General features: G+C 35.0%; 1 protein-coding gene across 4 annotated transcripts in view; it reads right to left on the bottom strand.

Moving 5' to 3' along the window:
- ALCAM (activated leukocyte cell adhesion molecule) overlaps nucleotides 1-16668 on the bottom strand; it is a 248354-nt gene extending 231686 nt beyond the window's left edge. For 2 of the 4 annotated variants that reach the window (XM_023498955.2, XM_031959619.1), the window contains exon 1: nucleotides 15970-16665. In XM_023498955.2, coding sequence (XP_023354723.1) covers nucleotides 15970-16042 — 73 coding nt within the window. In that variant the 5' untranslated portion in view covers nucleotides 16043-16665. Of the gene's footprint in view, nucleotides 1-15969 lie in introns of all 4 variants that reach the window. The other 2 variants (XM_031959618.1, XM_031959617.1) reach the window with 2 other exon arrangements.
- Nucleotides 16669-17044: the final 376 nt, after the last annotated feature.

The following is a 17044-nucleotide window of genomic DNA, read 5'->3' as shown; positions in this document are numbered from 1 at the left end:
TTTAAAAAGAATGTTTCATTAAAACCAAAATAGGAAGGAAAGGTGAGTAAAACATAGGGTAAATGGGATACTTATTCTGATTAAAATATTTAGTTTGGAGTCATCCAGGATCAAAGGAAGATTTCAGAAAAGGGAAAAAAAATGTTCGTATAGAATCTTTCAAAGTAGGACTCTATAATCATTTTGTTACAGACAGACTCGTTAAGGGAAATACCATCTATTTTTCTTCTCTCTTTCAAATATGATTCTTTTGATTCAGTATCTGCCTTCAAATTAAATTCCAGTGAGATTCTACTACTGTTATATCATACATTTGGAATTCCACTTTGATCTCCCTTGATGCCTTCATATTCTAGATTAAGGCATGATTATTAAAAGCATCCCTATGGTAAGTACTAAGTTGTGGGATTAAAAAAAAATACTATGAATAAAAGCATTGTTTATAATCATTTATAATAAAAGGAAGAAAACCTTTCTTAAGTCCACTGATCCAACTGAATTTATATTTTGAAATTAAGAATTAACACATTTGGAGACCTCCTATGAGATGAAGCATAGCATAAAGCTAGGAAAAGCAACTAGTTGGAAAGCCCTTCCCTATTCTGTCATAAAGAGAGGGGGAGGGGAAGAGGAAAAAAAATGAAACAGAATACTGCCAAATAAACACAAAGATGAAAAATTCACCTGAAGATATTATGATTACAAAATCATCATCAGGATCATATCCATTCTAGCTGTAACATATATCCTGACCCCTAGACCAATCATATTCAATTAAATCTGATTTCTAAAAAACAAAATAAAATAAAAACAACACAAAATTGGCAATTTTGTTTGGAGGACATTCATGAATCCTAGATATTTTTTTCTGAATTATCTCAGAATATGAATGCCATAAAACTTGTGAGATCACCTAATTCAACCATTCCTTTTATTTGTTGTGAATAAGTACAATATACTACTTATATATACTCTAAGTATATAGTACTTAGGGCAGCACATAGAGCACTGGGCCTAGAGTGAAGAAGTCCTGAGTTCATATCCAGCCTCAGACACTTACTTAGCTATGTAATCCATTTGCCTTAGTTTCTCATCTGTAAAATGAGTGGAGAAAGAAATGGAAAACCATTCTAGCACCTTTGTTCCCGATTCCTAGTTCACTATTCTATCCATTGTACAATCTAATAGGGGAATTCTGCGAAGTCTTTTCAATGAGCTGCATGGGTGATATGTAAGAAAGTTTTGGGAAAAAAAAAAAAAAAAAGAAAGCTTTGAGGAATAGAACAGATAATTTTTTTCAAAATATGTTTATTTCAATACATATTTCTTAATTACATATTTAAATTAACATTCATTTTTTAAAATTACCAATTCTCTCCCTCTCTTTACCCCTTCTTTTACCCCTTGAGAATAAATTATTATACGTATGAAGTCACATAAAACATATTTTCATATTAACCACGCTGCAAAAGAAAACACTCACAAACAGAAAAAAATAAAGAAATATAAAATATATATGTATAAAAATATATTTCATCAATATAAACATTTTATATAAATTAATATTATATATTACTTATACATTTTTAAAATATGTTTTTAAAATTGAGTGAAAAAAGTATTCTTCAGTTTGCACTCATAGTTCATCAGTTCCCTCTGTAGAGGTGAATAGTGTTTTTTTATCATGAATTTTTTGGAATTATATTGGATCATTTTCTTGATGAGAAGTGTTTTAAAATATTGCTACTACTATGTACAGTATTCTCCTGGTTCTGTTTACTCCACTTTGCATTAATCTTTCCAAGTTTTTCTGTAACTTCTGCTCATCATTAGTTACAACTCAATAGTATTCCATCACAACAACATTGTTCAACTATTCCCCAACTGATGGGTGGAAATCCCCTTAATCTAATTCTTTGCCACCACAAATTTTTTTTTTTTAATTGCTCTACAAGAGTGGCTTTGATCTCTAGTATACAGATCTTGTAGTGGTATTGTGGGTCAAAGAATATGCACAATTTTATAGATATTTGGACATAGTTCCAAATTGCTTTCCAGAATGGGTGGACCAGTTCACAACTCCACAAAAATGCGTTAGGGTCCCAATTTTTCCACAACTCCAACATTATTTGTCATTTTCTGTCATGTTAGCCAATCTGACAGGTTTTATGAGATGGTATTATACAAGATAATAATAATCTTGACATGGTTCCCATTTGAGAGAGTTAAGAGGCAACAGGTCATGTTCATTTGATAGCTCAGATTCCAGGACATCAGAACATAAGAATAGTACAAACTCTCCCATTCTTTAGTGATGTTTACAATTTTTTTGTGTTCCATTTCTTCTTTGTCTTCGTTCCTTTTTGGCTGTAATAGAGGGAGAACAGGTAGTAATTCTTAATGGGTGAGAGGATTTGGGCAGAGCTGGTTCCCATGACTTCTTGGTGCTATTTTATAAGGACTTCAAGATTATTATTTTTAATCCAGATAGAGTTTTAGTCAAAATTTCAAAGTCTATGTTTAAATTATATTAAAAGAGGACATATAAGTTAAGCTGATGGACAGGAATGAGGAAATACTGAATAAGCAAATTCTGCATATTGAATTAAGTTGGGGATATAACCTCATTGATCTTTTAAGGTAGACAATACCTCAGGAGGAGCAATGAGCATTACCACATCATTAGCGTTTTATAAAGTGGAGTAAATAACAAAGAGTAAACTACTTTTTGTGGTTACTTAATGTATATGTCAGGTCACCAATGCGTACATGTATAATAATCACAATTCATTTATAGTGCCCTAGAGGAGGTAATTTGGACTTACACAGAACCATTACTTCAGGTAAGTCACCTGAATATGGTTACATAATGACCTTTAAATGTTCTTCATTATATTTGGCTATACACATGACTTATTAGCTGTAGGATGCTATAGAAGAAATATAAATATTGCATTTCAATTTTGAACCAATTTTAAAAGAAAAAAATTTTCAAAGAATTTGGGGATACCAAATAAAAAAGATATAGACTGACTCAGAGTTAATGTTTGGTTAGAAAAGAAATAGGAGAAGGACATCTTAGAAAAAAAGGATAAATTTAGAGATGCTATCATTAGTGTTAGCCGTTTATTAATCAGAGATTCATCATAATAATACCCACCTGGCTCTTCCTAAATATAAGGAATATATAGGGAATCATTAGTAAAGAGAAAAACCACTAGCTATTATTTTTGTAAATGCATAAAAATAACAGCTAACATTTACATGGTACTTTAAATTTCTTTACATGATCTTCTCATTTGATCTTTACAATAATACTCTGGAACAGAAACTCTGTATTTAACAGATGAGGAAACTGAAGACCAAAGAAGTTAAATTACACTGAGCTCATAGTTATTAAGTGTCCAAGGCAAAATTTCAAGCTAGGTCTCCTTTATTCTAAGTAGTAGAATAGGGACTAGACCTATACTTTTATCATTATATCATTGCTGTTGTTCAGTCACATCTGAATGTTTGAGATTTTCATAGTAAAGACACTGCAGTAATTTGCCATCTCTAGCTCATTGTACAAAGACAAAAAGGATTAACTGACTTGCCAGTGTAAAACACAATTTGAACTCAGGAAGATGAATCTTCCTAACTCTGGGTCTGGCTCTCCATCTACTATGCTACCTAGCTAGCCTATAGCTATCCTATTCAGTTAAAAAGGAATTCCCAAATAAAAGAACTCCCTCTACCAAGTCTGCACCTTCTCTGCAAATTGAAGTCTAAAGGATTTTCCTAAAGCATTGAAAGGCGATCAGTATCATATGGCTATTATATATCAGAAAAGGGGCATGAACCATATCCTATTTCTAAGGTCAGCTCTCCATTCACTACATTAATATAAAGGAGCAATATTAATGCTGGGGAGAGCTGATTGTTAAACTTTCAGTATAAGAATTTAGACTTTGGGAATTGGCTAACACTAAAAATCAAGATTCAATTTATTGTTTTCATGAGTGTTATCTCTGGCAGAGAGAAAATTTTGATGATGTAGATTAAAGTTAAATGTGTGTTATAAGTATGTTCCACACACACACACACACCCAGAGCTGCTTGTTAAATATATACTAGCACACCTTTTCCTATAAAGCAGTTAAAAAGAACAAGTATAAGGAATAAAAACAAATCTAGCACTTCTAATGAAATAAAGCAAGAAGCACAAAAAGAAGAAACCAAAGAGAAGTACAAACTTATTAGGGTCTTATAGAATGAAAATGTGGACAAAAAGGAGAGGACAAAGAACTGAAATGAATGAAAATTATAAATCCATTTATGTGTTGAAATTAATTTAAATGTAAATAGCTTAGTTAGTTCTATTGATATTTAATATTAAGTTCAAAATGAATCATTTCTTAATTGAAAAAAGAAATTAGGTCTAAAATAAATTTTACTATTAAATCAGAAGCCAGAAGAAAAATGATAACAAATAGAAATATTAACTATGTATAACAAGAAAGTAGTAGAGCTCCCTCTATTGAATTATATTTGAGAAAATGTGCCTTTATTTAAAACCAACATGTTGCTATCATCATTATCATAATAAATGAAAACATTTTTTTTCCATTACGAGGCCACTACTACAATTCCCTCTTATAAAAGTCAAAAAATAAATACACATTTCAATTTCTAGGAATAATTTCACATATTACTTAATCAGGGATAACTTCAGTACTGGTATTTTCTTATTTCTATTTCTTACAGCTTTTTTTCACACAATTATTTTTAAAACTATAGTTTTCAATTTATGCTTTTTCTAACATTTGTGAAACAATAAAACTCAATGAATTATACTCCTTTACTATTGTGAAATATTCTACTATGAATATACTACCCAGTATTTTGCTAACATATCAAATACATCTACAAATATAATTGTAATGTAATATAATAGATGCCATCAGCAAAATGAAAATTATATACAGTTTAAATGTTTCCTGCAATGAATAAATTAGCTCTATTATATTATGGCTTCACAATGGAAAAGTGCTGATCTAGAAATATAGATCCACTTAACCATGGCAGCTTTAATTGATTGATCTATGGAAATTAAACTGCAAAATTAATTTTTGTTGGTTATCTCGGAAGTAGGTTCATGGTACTCAAGTTATCTGTAGAAAACACTTCCAAAACAATTCAAATTCTTTTAAACTAAATAGTACAGAACTGTTCTAAACAATGATAACCCCAAGTCACACCCTAAAGCTCTACTTCCTTCACTATTTTATCAATTCCTTTAGAAGAGCCATCTTTCTTATCTGGAAAAGAAAAAAAAAACCTGCTGAGCAGATTCAGGGCTCGTTTTAATAAACAAATACTGATTTGCCATTCTAGTGTGATAAGAAATGCAGTTTCATCTTAGCTATATAGACATTCCTCACAGAATTATCATGTTAGAGTACTAGATTAATATCCATAGGGATAGGATTGAGTAAGGATTAATTCACCCACATTTAGTTTAAAAAACTAAATATTTATTACCTCTTCATAGGTCTACTTTCAAAAGTATTATTCATATTTTGAATCATGCCCATTTTTCATCATCTTTAAGCCCACAAAAACATGAAATGTGACTACAAGATTATGCTATAAATAAAAATTCCTCTCAAAACTATGCACACCTCTCAGGTACAGAAAATATTTATAAAAGTTAAAGTGCATGTACCACAAACTTAAAACATATCAAACCAGTTTCAAATAGAAGCTAAATATGTGAATTACAGTGCTAGCATATTAATGGTATCCATCTAGAAATAGAGAATGTGTAAATTTTTGCTTTATCTTTAACAAGTACTTTTGAAAATTCTTCACTTCTTTTATATAAGGCATAATTTTTTTTATAAAAGTATAAAACAAATTTTCTTTCTAACTTGGTTGTAACAAAAGCCAAGAATATAATATTATGAGAATTCTATTAAACAATAGAACACTATTTATATTTTAGTAGAAGCAAACTTTTTGAGAACCTTTTAAAATTCTAACAAAAAATATTTTAAACTCCGTTTAGTTATTTTTTTAAAATGGCTCTTTTCAAAATAAATAGTTGAATTTAAAAAATGCTTCCTAAAGTTTTCCAAAGGGTATTAATTAGCCCTCCAATATAATTCTTGTACCTATACTGAACAAACAATGATGGGATTCTTCACTACTTGTGTAATGAAGAACAATGTCAATAGAGTTAAAAATCATGTGATGCTCCTTATCTTGATTTGTACAGCAGGGTAAACACAATCTAATTTTTAGTGTGTAGTAGGAATTCTCCAAGATGGATGAGAATGTGGATTCAAAGTAATACAATTTTAGAATTAAACTACATTAAAAAGCATCAGCTTGTGATCATGGTTGTAGCAAACATTCTAGGGTATGCTACCATTTTCACTCATGCCCCTGAAGCTTCCTTGTCTGCCAGTATAGAACTAGGTATTGATCACACAATAGCTTTAATCTTGCCCAGAATTTCAGCCTACATGTTTGTATATTTTATTTGTCTCTACTTTCCTATTTTACATAAAGTTTAAAATGAGTAAGGAAGAACTTCAAGAGAAAAAAATATGAAGTTAGAGAAAATGAATTAATGAATTGACTAAGGAAAAACAACAATTTGTAATGGAAATGATCTCATTTTTATATGAAGATAGTACCTTACACTTATACTTGAAAGATTTTCAGTGATGGAAGTCCCTTCACTGATAAAGACCACACAATACCTCTCTATTTCTTAGGAGATGATCTTTTCTATAGCCAAAATATTTCTATCCTTACAGCCATTTTGGTGATGAGTTTCTACAAACTTTCATAATGAATCCTCTATGTCATACCTAAGAGAAAATGTTTAAGGATCTAAGTTGAACAATTTGCTTTTTGAAATCCTCATTAGAGACATTTTGGAGATATTCTAAATATCTGAAATAGGATTATTTTGGGGTTTTTTTTTTTCAGAAATATGTTATTAAGCCCTGTGACAAGTATGACTGTATATTGGCCAACACAATTTTTGTTCAAGAGTTTCATGTTCATTTTCTTTTCTGCTCCACAGATATCCAGCTTTAAAGACATGAGAAGCTATTCACATGAGAAAGAAAAAAAATGGAATCCCATCACTTCCAATTTTTCTACATTACAGATAAATCAAATGTAGTTCTAAGTTTTACTTTGTATTGCCTCCCTCTAAAAATATAACCGAATAACACAGTGTAAAGAATATATAGAATCCTTTTGGTTTTTTTAAAAATATTCAAATAGCAGTAAAATATGAAACCTTTTTCTTTCTGCTTTTTATTTGGCTAAATGGCAGATGACTTAATAAATATTTTATTATAATGTGTGTCCTGGAAGCAAAATGGACTGTGGGTGGTGGAAGTGTACATTTTTCATTCGAAAGGAAGAGTGCTTGGGTGATACTGTGATTATTTACTACTAGGATTGGATTACATTTTTGTGGGACTCTCTGTCCCTGGAAATGGACCCCCGCTCCCCCCCAAAAAAATCTGATAAGTATGCAGTTGAGGTATGAGGTAGGTTCAGGAGAGACAGATATGCCAAGTTTTTAACTACTTTATTTTTAACTCATCTATTTTATTATTCAGACTCCTTTACCACTGCCACCATCACCCTCCATCTGATTCTCTTAGGAACCAAAATCAAACTAAACTAAATTGTAGTATTACTCAGCCTAATATGGGGGGATGTAAGATCTTCTGGTGACATATTCTCTTTAACATAACTCTTATGTCCTCAAGTTAAAATATTCCTGATAAGGCCCAATCCTTTAAAGCTAAATAACTCTATGTTAAAGAATTGTTCTTTAAATAAAAGCCAATTTTGTATGAAAGTGATGAAGCAGATATACACACAACCTATAGCTGAGAAAGGTACAAGAAGGTTTGATGTACTATAATCATCTCAGTCCTAAAAAGCTCTGAAGCCCTGGCACCTGCCTCTTGTTCCTTCCAGTTCTGATCCTGAATCTACAATCTCTGAATATTTTCAACCTTTCTTTCAATTCCAGATCTATAATGAGTACATTATGTCCCCAAGGCAAATTCCCCAAACAGTGTTCTGTCCTTCCTATCCTACCCTGTTCCTCACTGTGTTCCTCTCAGTGTGGTTAAGTCCCTTAGTTTTTAACCTCTGACACTAGTACATCCTTTTCTCTCCAGTTTCCTACTGGAAGAGGTTGAAGATGATGAAGCAAAGTTAAAGGTAAGGAACAACTTCGTTGTGACAAGGTACCCTCTATTCTCCTTCCTGACTGTATACTGTAATATATATTATATTACACGTATATGTTAGTATATTGGTTGCACTAATCACCTCTCCTTTAGTTGAATCACTGGCTTCAATTTCTCTGGTGGGTTTCCTTGCTTCCATGTTTTCTTCTTTTTCTTATCTTCCTATCTACTAAGTTTCCAAAACATAGGGGAAGCAGTAGAATTTCTTTATAGTGGTAACATATTACAATTATATATATATATATATATATATATATATATATATATATATATATATATATATACAGCATTTTAAGTTAGCAGACTTAAGTTCAAGTCCCAAATTCTACATCTTCCATCTGTCTGAGTAAATCACTTCAAATATTTGGGCTTATTTCCTCATCTGTTGAGAGAGAGAGAGAAAGAGAACTATCTAAGGTCCTTTTGATATCTTAAATCTATGATTTATAATCTCTTTCCAATAATCTGGGGCTAATAGATTGTGTATCTAGAAGTTTCTCAACTGTGAAGTATACTCTGTGAAACCAAAAATGATTTAGGAATTGTAGTCAAGGCTTTTATCCTACTCTCAGGTCAAGAAAAGGTTAAATCTTAATCTGTGCTTCCATTGGTGTCATTTGTAACTACTATCACATTATTCTACTTTCACTTAATAGAATTTTTTGACAACTCAGATGCCTGAGTTGTCAAAATTTAGCCAAATTTAGTTTTCATCAATTAAAATCAGGCCACTGGTTGCCTCTGGCCCACATCTCCAACTAGTTCAGAAAGAATTTGAGAATGGGATTGGATTAAGGCAGCCCTTAAGCCTTTTTTGACTTTCTAGATAATAATGTGGGTTTTCCTAAAGGTAGGGGATGGAATTGGAGAAGAATAGGTGTGAGAAATACTCAGCCTTGGCCCCAGAGCTACTGAGAAATCAGATAAGGCTAAATAACTTTAACAATCAATCAACAAACATTTAAGTATCCTTTAGATACCAGGTATTGTGACAGGTGTTAAGGATTAAAATAGTAGATCTTTTACCTCACAATAACATTTTTCTAGAACTGATGTCACCCCTTAGAAAAATTATTAAAAATAACACTCAAGATGAAAAGCAAGTTTTGGAGATGAATACTTTAGTACTACTTAAGTACATTATTCTTCTATTCAAGTGTTTTGAGAAACAGGGATACTTAGTTAAGTTACAATAATAGGACTAATAAACAGAAAGCACTGAGAACTCAGTTACACTATATAAAAGATTTTGACTTTCTTAGCTCTTTTAGTCCTTTCTTGTATTATTCTGTAGGAGTATGGAGTGGTCAAGAGTTATACAAGGGTAAGAAAGAACCAATATCCCCATTAATGATATTGAAGGCTCAGCAATGAGTTGAGGCATTATTCCTAAGGAGTTAATACTGAAGGAAAGTCATTGTGTTTAGAGTTCCAACATTTGGAAATATGATATGTTTAAGGAAATATGATATCATGATAATGATAAATATGTATGCAAAGCATGCATAATTACTTAAATATTTTCTAAAATATTGAAATGAACTATTTATTTTAGGGCTTATCCCCAGAAAATTTTGCTATTGTGTTCTTGTTGACATGAATTAGAATTATTCTTTATTTAAACCCTGTATTGACATGATTATAATTTTTTGTTTAATAGCAAACTAGTAGGAGTCAGAAGAGAAAGCCTTTTACATCAAAATACTTAAGTGCTTCTTAAATCAGAATGCTTAATTTTCTTCCCTGTCCTTGGAAGGCTATAAGCCTCTAACTAGGTTAGTGTTTTTATGACTTTATGAGAGAAGAAGAAAAGCTGAGAATGACAGCAGGAAAGGGAATCTATGTAGCTATAGTCTAGTTACTTAATCTACTACTCATAACGTGACTTCATTAAAAAAAAATTGGGAATTTTTGATACAAAAGACTTGTTTATGTTGAAACAGCATATAACAAAGCCAAAAAATTAAACACACATCTGTGTATGTTGCCCTTTTGGAATATCCATGTCTTTGATTCCCTCTACTAGGATGGAAAATTAAGACCTGAATAGAAAAAAAAAGATGAGAGCATTAATGGCTAATTCCATCCTTGTAATATAAACTATGATATCAGACTGATATATGTTTATTGAATACCATTATATATTTGCTGCTAATACTCACTGAAGTTTAAGCAAATACTGTATTCTGCTCAAGATAAGAACAAAAGGAATCATGATTCATGTGATACTTTAAGAAATAATGGATGAAAACATTTTAACAAGATTAATGCATGTAGAAGTTAGATATACTTTTTTCGATTTTGTACAGATACAATCAACATTGCAAATAATGACACATGGCACATGTATTAAGAGATAATTATGTGTAAAGGAGATAATATTCAATCTTGATTGTGGAGTTCAAAATGTTTCTTTGGTGAGGGAAAATTGTGAAAGATGTGGAGGAAATGCATGTTCTTGTTTAATCTTATAGTAACTACAAAAAGGAATATGAAATAAAATATAAGTGGAAAATTCATATCAGTTAATTCAAATATAGATAAACATGTTCTTTAATAGCATTTGCTCAATTCAGATTCTTATATGTCTTTAGGAAATTGAATGTCCGTATTGCTCTGTCAATGACCTAAATACATTAAAATTAACCAAGTTTAAGTTCATATATGTTCACATCATACATATGTCAGTGATTTAGTTATTTTGAATGGATATGGAAACTCCCTACAACTAACATAAATAACTAACTCCAATTTTTCCAATTCACTTGTAACAAGTCACTGAAAAAGACTTGAACATAGGTCATCTGATAGAAACATCATACTACTAATGATAATAACTATGTCTATAGCTATATCCTTTTCAGATACAGAGATAAACACTAATATATGAATGCATGAAAATATGTTTAGTATATTCCTAGATTCTGTAGCTCCCTCTGCTTATGAGCCTGCATATTTGAAGTAAGCACTGTATGTATCTACTTGAATCCAGAGTTCTGAGGAGCTAAGAAGTCTTTGAAATTGTTTGATGCTACATATATGAAAACAAAGAGATGTATGGTTGCTAACGTTAGAAAAAAAGTGACTGAAAACAATTAAAACAAAATACTACCATAACACAAAGTAATGCTGAAAAGCTCCAATATCACTCAGTTTTCAGATGCCACTGGTTTGAGAGGAGATCGAGAAACTTAAAAATTTAACAATTTTGCTTGCTTTCCAATACACTGTTGAAATTGTTCATTGACCATAGGAAATTAAAAAGGTACTGCTAATAATGTAATAAGTTTCTGTTTAAAACAAGGTTTCATTTGAAGCACTGAAAATGCTGAGTAAATAAATTCCTTATCTTAAAGAGCCTTGTCTACGAGACAATTAAAAAAGTAAGCAACCCTCATGAAGATGCTTGATTTTACCCATAGGAATGGAATAATATGAAAGAGATACAGTAATGCTCTTCTAAAATCATACCATGTGAATGTAGTAAAGCAGAAAATGCAAAATTCCTGTCTCCTTGCCAGTTGTGCTGAATCTTAGAATATAGAAACTCTCCAATAATCATATTTTTAAAAATTCAGGTGGATCTTCATCTATATTTGTAAACAAATCACCAAAAACCCAAAATACTTCAAATTAAAAATACTAATAAATATTTTCTATCATATTATAATATCTTTCAAGCTTTAGCATATAGAGAAAAAGGTTTTCCATTCTGAATCATTAACAATATTATTTGCTTTAGTTTAGAAACTATTTACAAGTTGATTACTAGCATCTTGCCATTTGTGTGGAAACAGGTTAAACTATCAGTTTTCTGAGGTCCAAAAATATCTTTCCAAATATGGCACCTTCTCTTGTGGGAAGGGGAAAGAGATACCGGTATATTTCTCACTTGAGCTCTTATTTCCCCAATACCGTTCCCTGAGGAACAGAAATCTTAAAATATTTTTATGAGAGCTAGAAATATACAAAGAATAGCAACTAGTTTAGGATCAATACCTTTTTCCCTGGGGTTAAAGCAGAACAGTGGTGATGATAAGAAGGTCTAGACATGATTTTATGGGTGTGGGAACATTCCACACTTGTCTATGTCTTAAAGAGTCGAGGATATTGAGAGTTAAAAGTAACCTGGCCCCTTTGTGGCACAGGTCTGTTTTTCAGAAGCCCAGGTCTTCTTGGTGAGTCCCTTATCTAATGTGTCACATTATGCCTTCCACTTTTCCAAAACAATCTTTATAACTCAAGTTTTCCCTGACTGTGCCTATAAGATTTTGATTTAATATCATTAGAATCTTTGAAAGAAACCATTTAAACAGGAGCTTGCCTGCTTTGCCCAAAGAAATTATCTTTTTAATTTTTATGTCATAAAAAATATTATTTCATTTGGGACCTGGAAGAGATTCTAGCAATTATTTTTCCCTACTCATTTTAAAGTTAAGGTCAAAGATCCCCAAGGTCATATTAAGTTGGTGACAGAGTCAGGGGTAGAATCCAGGTTTCCAGATTACCAATCTAGGCCATTTCCCATTGTTCTACAAGAAACATAAAATTGATATAACAGAAAACACACTGAATAAGATAATACAGAAATCTAATTAGCTTGCAATTGTTTTTTAAAGTATGCTTTGTTTTGATATTAATATAAAAAAATCAGAACATGACCAAAAAAAAAAAAAATCAGAACATAGACAACCTCAAATGTGATTTCAAGGCCTGGTCTGGTTTAAAAAAAAAAAAAAAAAAAATTACACAGAGTAAGCAGCAACTTGTTAAAACTGTTGTTAAACTTCTATTTTTGAATCAGTCAATGGTGAGCAGTTTGAAAAACTTTAAAAGGAGGACAAAAATAAGTGACCCCAGTGGAGAAACAGTTAATTGCACAGCACTACCTCAATAACCCCTTATTGTTGTAAATATAATCAGGCAAAGCCTTTCTTAAAGCAATACAAAATGTCACCACAGGCTGACGCTCTTTCTACAAGAATAATGAGACTCTCTACCTTGAATGCAGAACACATCTTTTGCCTTTATATTCACTTCAGTTTCCATGGTTAATATCCTCTACCCCAAAAGGTGCATAGTAACATTCCATGTCAGAAAGTATGTTCATGAGGATCTTATATATATTAAATGTCGTAATATACTAAAGTGCTAAATAAAAACAAGGGGAAAAAAAAAAGAACAGTTTTACAAACGAGAAAGCTTTTTTGTTCTTCCAATCTGACCAAGCACTATTAAAAAAAAAAAAAAAAAAAAAAAAAAAAAGCTCTGGAAAGGAAATAGAAAAGAAAAAAAGGGGGGGAAGGGGATTAAGAGGAGAGAGAGCTCTCACTTGCCCAGTCCATTGTAACAGACTTTTATACTGCATTCCCACAGGGGTCAGTTTTTCAAAGGGTCTGAAGAAAGTACATTTAGCTACTATGAGACTTTTAGTTGTACGGTTGAAACTGCGCTTTTCAAAGCACACACACACTCCTCACACCTCTATCTTCGCTATTGAAAGGGGGTCTATTCTCACACAGGGGAGTCCAGTAACTCTAAGCTTCTCGGTTTTCAGGTCTGCAACATCCGACCTACCATTCAGTCGAGAGAGGAAGCCTGGCATTAGGCAGTGCGTGTGTGTGCTCCTGTTACTATGTGACAGTGTGTGCATTATACACTCTCCCAGCCCTGTTCACGCGTTCGTGTTGTACATTTACTGCTGGCAACACAATCCTTCGGAGCTAAAATAAATAGCGCTGCAATGACTACTGCACAGCAGGGGGGAAAGAAACGTTTTAGAGATAGAACCACTCCCCGATTAGCTGTTCAATGTGCAAAGAGACCTGACCAGGGACGTGTCCAACACAAAATAACAAAAGCAGTCGCAACGAAAGGAAAATTGGGAGGAGCAACGGGAAGGGAAATAATTAAAACTATCCCATAAAAGTCACGAAATGGTTAAACTGGGGGAAAAAAATTACAGGCTCATTTTTTGGGGAGTTGCATTTTATTGGCTTCGTCTCTCTCCCACGCTACTGCCACCCCCGCCCTCACCTCAATCCCCCGCCCTCACCCCAATCCCCCGCCTTGCGTTCTTTATCCAGCTCACTTCCTTTTTGGCCACTGGGTTTGTAGAAAAGTAAAATTTCTAAAATCTCACAGAGTCTTCGACCCTGCACTTTTTCTTAATCTCCCCTCTGTCCATTTCCCTCTTTTCAGTTCACCCAATCCCCTCCCCATGCTTAAAGCGCTCTCAAACTCTTGGCTTCTTCCTCCTACTAAAAGCTAGAGATTTGTTGCAGGGACTGTCTTCAGCCTGCCTCAGGACTGCAGGTGAGGTCATTACCTCGACCAGAAAAGCAACTTTAAAAAGGGGGGGAAGGGGAGAGGCGAACTCCTACCCTAGTCTTCCATCCCCCAAAACACACTCAAAACTCTTCCCTCTCTCTGTCCCTCCTCCTTACATCCTCCCCCCCCCCCCCCCCCCCCCCCATACACAAGTTACCCTCCACAAACAGTTCTCTCTCTCTTTTCCTTTTGCCTGGGAGCAGTTTGTAGGTTCTAAAACCCGTTTGATGGCTTTGCCTAGCAAAGAATTGAAGAGCTCTGTATAATGTTGAGCTGCAAGAAGAAAGTGGTCTTTCTTTTTATGATCTAAAAGAGGGAGAAATAATCAACAGAAACACCCGACTGGCTATCAGACCACATGTGAAAACTTTAAAAATACGTTGTATACATATTTATATTTTAAATCAAATCCAGGAGTGGAGGAGGAGAAAGCAACGAGATCGCAACTGCCGCACTCTGAAGTAACAGTGACAGCCAAGTGGTTGCTATACCTCAGCCACAGTGATCCGAAAGGACTTGAGCCAGACCAGGGGTGGAAAGTCAGGAAACGATTCTTGTGTGATATTGTAGCCGGGGTAGGGCCGGGTTGGGAGAGAGTGGCGATTCTTTTCTGAATAGTCAGACACAATTCAGAACTGTTATCTCACACAAATTGGAAGAACCACAAACCACCAATCTATCTACCTTTCACAAACCTAGGCATTAATGTTGCCAATTCTGGTTGGGTTGCTTGTAACCCTTTCCATTTTTCTCTGGTCACACACGCATCAATGGAGGGAAAACCATATTCAAGCAAGCAAGTGTGGGAAAGGATGCAGCTCATTTTTTCCCCCTCTCGTCAATCTTTTCTGATCTCTTCAACCAATTTTGTCATGGGGAAGTTATTGGGGAGACTCATCAAGAAAGTAGCGTGCGATTATTTCTTACCATATCTAAGTGATACAAAAATTGCATGGAGGCAATGACGTGGACTTGAACACTACAGAGACACTCAGAGTATATGAGGAACGAAAAAATTCGCCACTAAACATATGGATCTGAAGGGGGGAGGAATAAAGAGGTCGTCTTCCCACGATCACTCCCACATCCCCAGTTTTATATAAAGTTACTTGAAATTCAGAGTGCACCTGCTCGTCACCCAAACTTAAACAAATCAGCAAAGCCTGAACAGGAGACACGAGTGACAGGTCCCAGATCCAAAAAGAACACTCTCCTTGCCCCCCACAGTCAGTTCCCTCCCTCCTCTAAATGCCTTTGCGCATAGCCCTGGGCATACTGGCGGAGGAGGTCCCAGGAAATGACCCCCCTCTTTCCCCGCTTTCTTCACCCTGACATTATAAGTGGCCACGTTTCCGCAGCTGCTCACCTGGCCTAAGGACGGCGGCAGAGATCAGGAGGCTTACGACCAGTCTACAGGAGTGGGCTGCTGTCGGTGCCATATTCCTCCTCCTCCTCTTCTGTGTAAGAGAACACAGTCCACTTCACAGGAGGGGGGCGTCGTCCTCCAATCCCCTCGATAATAGTACCACTTGGAGGTTAGGAACAGGAAAAGGGGAATGGGGGGCAGCAGCTTCGCACAGACACACCGCCCCCCCCAGGATCTGGGGTTGCACCTCGTCCTCTTCCTCGAACGCAACTTTCCAAAAGCCAGAGACACCAACTCTCCCCTCCCCCACAATGCCCCCAAAGCGATTCCCCTTCGTGCTGGTGAACCACAAGAGCTTTCCCCCAGTGGAGACAATTGAGTAATTTTGTAATTTGCAGGTGGTCCTTATTTTCTTTTTAATATCTTTCTTGCAATAATATTCGCAGTATATTAAAAAAAAAAAAAAGCCCAGGTGCTATGAATAAAATCACTGGAGACAGGTGATGAGAAGAAGCGGGTCTTGCAGTTCTCCTCAGGTGGCAGCGGTAGTGGCAGAGGCAGTGGTGGCAGTGGCAGTGGCAGCGGCGGCGGTTGCAGCGGCAGCAGCAGGAGCAGTAGCAGCAGCAGCAGCCGCAGCTGCGATGGAAGGGAGCTAGGCTCAGAGTGGTAGTGACTGGAAGGCGTGTGTAAGCTTCTCCTTTCCTCTCTCCTCCTTCCTCCCCACCCTCTCCCTCCCTCCCCCCCGCAATGTCTCTCTCTCTCTCACCCCTCCCCTCTAAACAGAGCAGGTGGTTGAGGCGCCGACTGGCAGCCTAGGGGCGCTGCAGGACCGAGACTTACGAGCCTGACACTAGGAAGGCGCAAGGATGATGGGGAGTGCGAAGCGCGCCAGGGATTCCGGAGTAGGCAGGACTCCACTCCGGGAGCCCCGCCCCTTAGGAACGCACACCGCCAATGGGATACGAGCAAAGGATATCCCCGAGAGCATCGGCTTGGCTGGTACCCTGGAGGCTCAGGAGGGACTGCCACTTCCTTGGTCTTGCTAGTATCACTCTTGTGACATTATCTTTTTCTT

This window comes from Sarcophilus harrisii, chromosome 3 (assembly GCF_902635505.1).
Source record: "Sarcophilus harrisii chromosome 3, mSarHar1.11, whole genome shotgun sequence".
Lineage (NCBI taxonomy): Eukaryota > Metazoa > Chordata > Mammalia > Dasyuromorphia > Dasyuridae > Sarcophilus > Sarcophilus harrisii.
The sequence above is the reverse complement of the archived record's forward strand: the minus strand, read 5'-3'. Positions and strand labels throughout refer to the sequence as shown.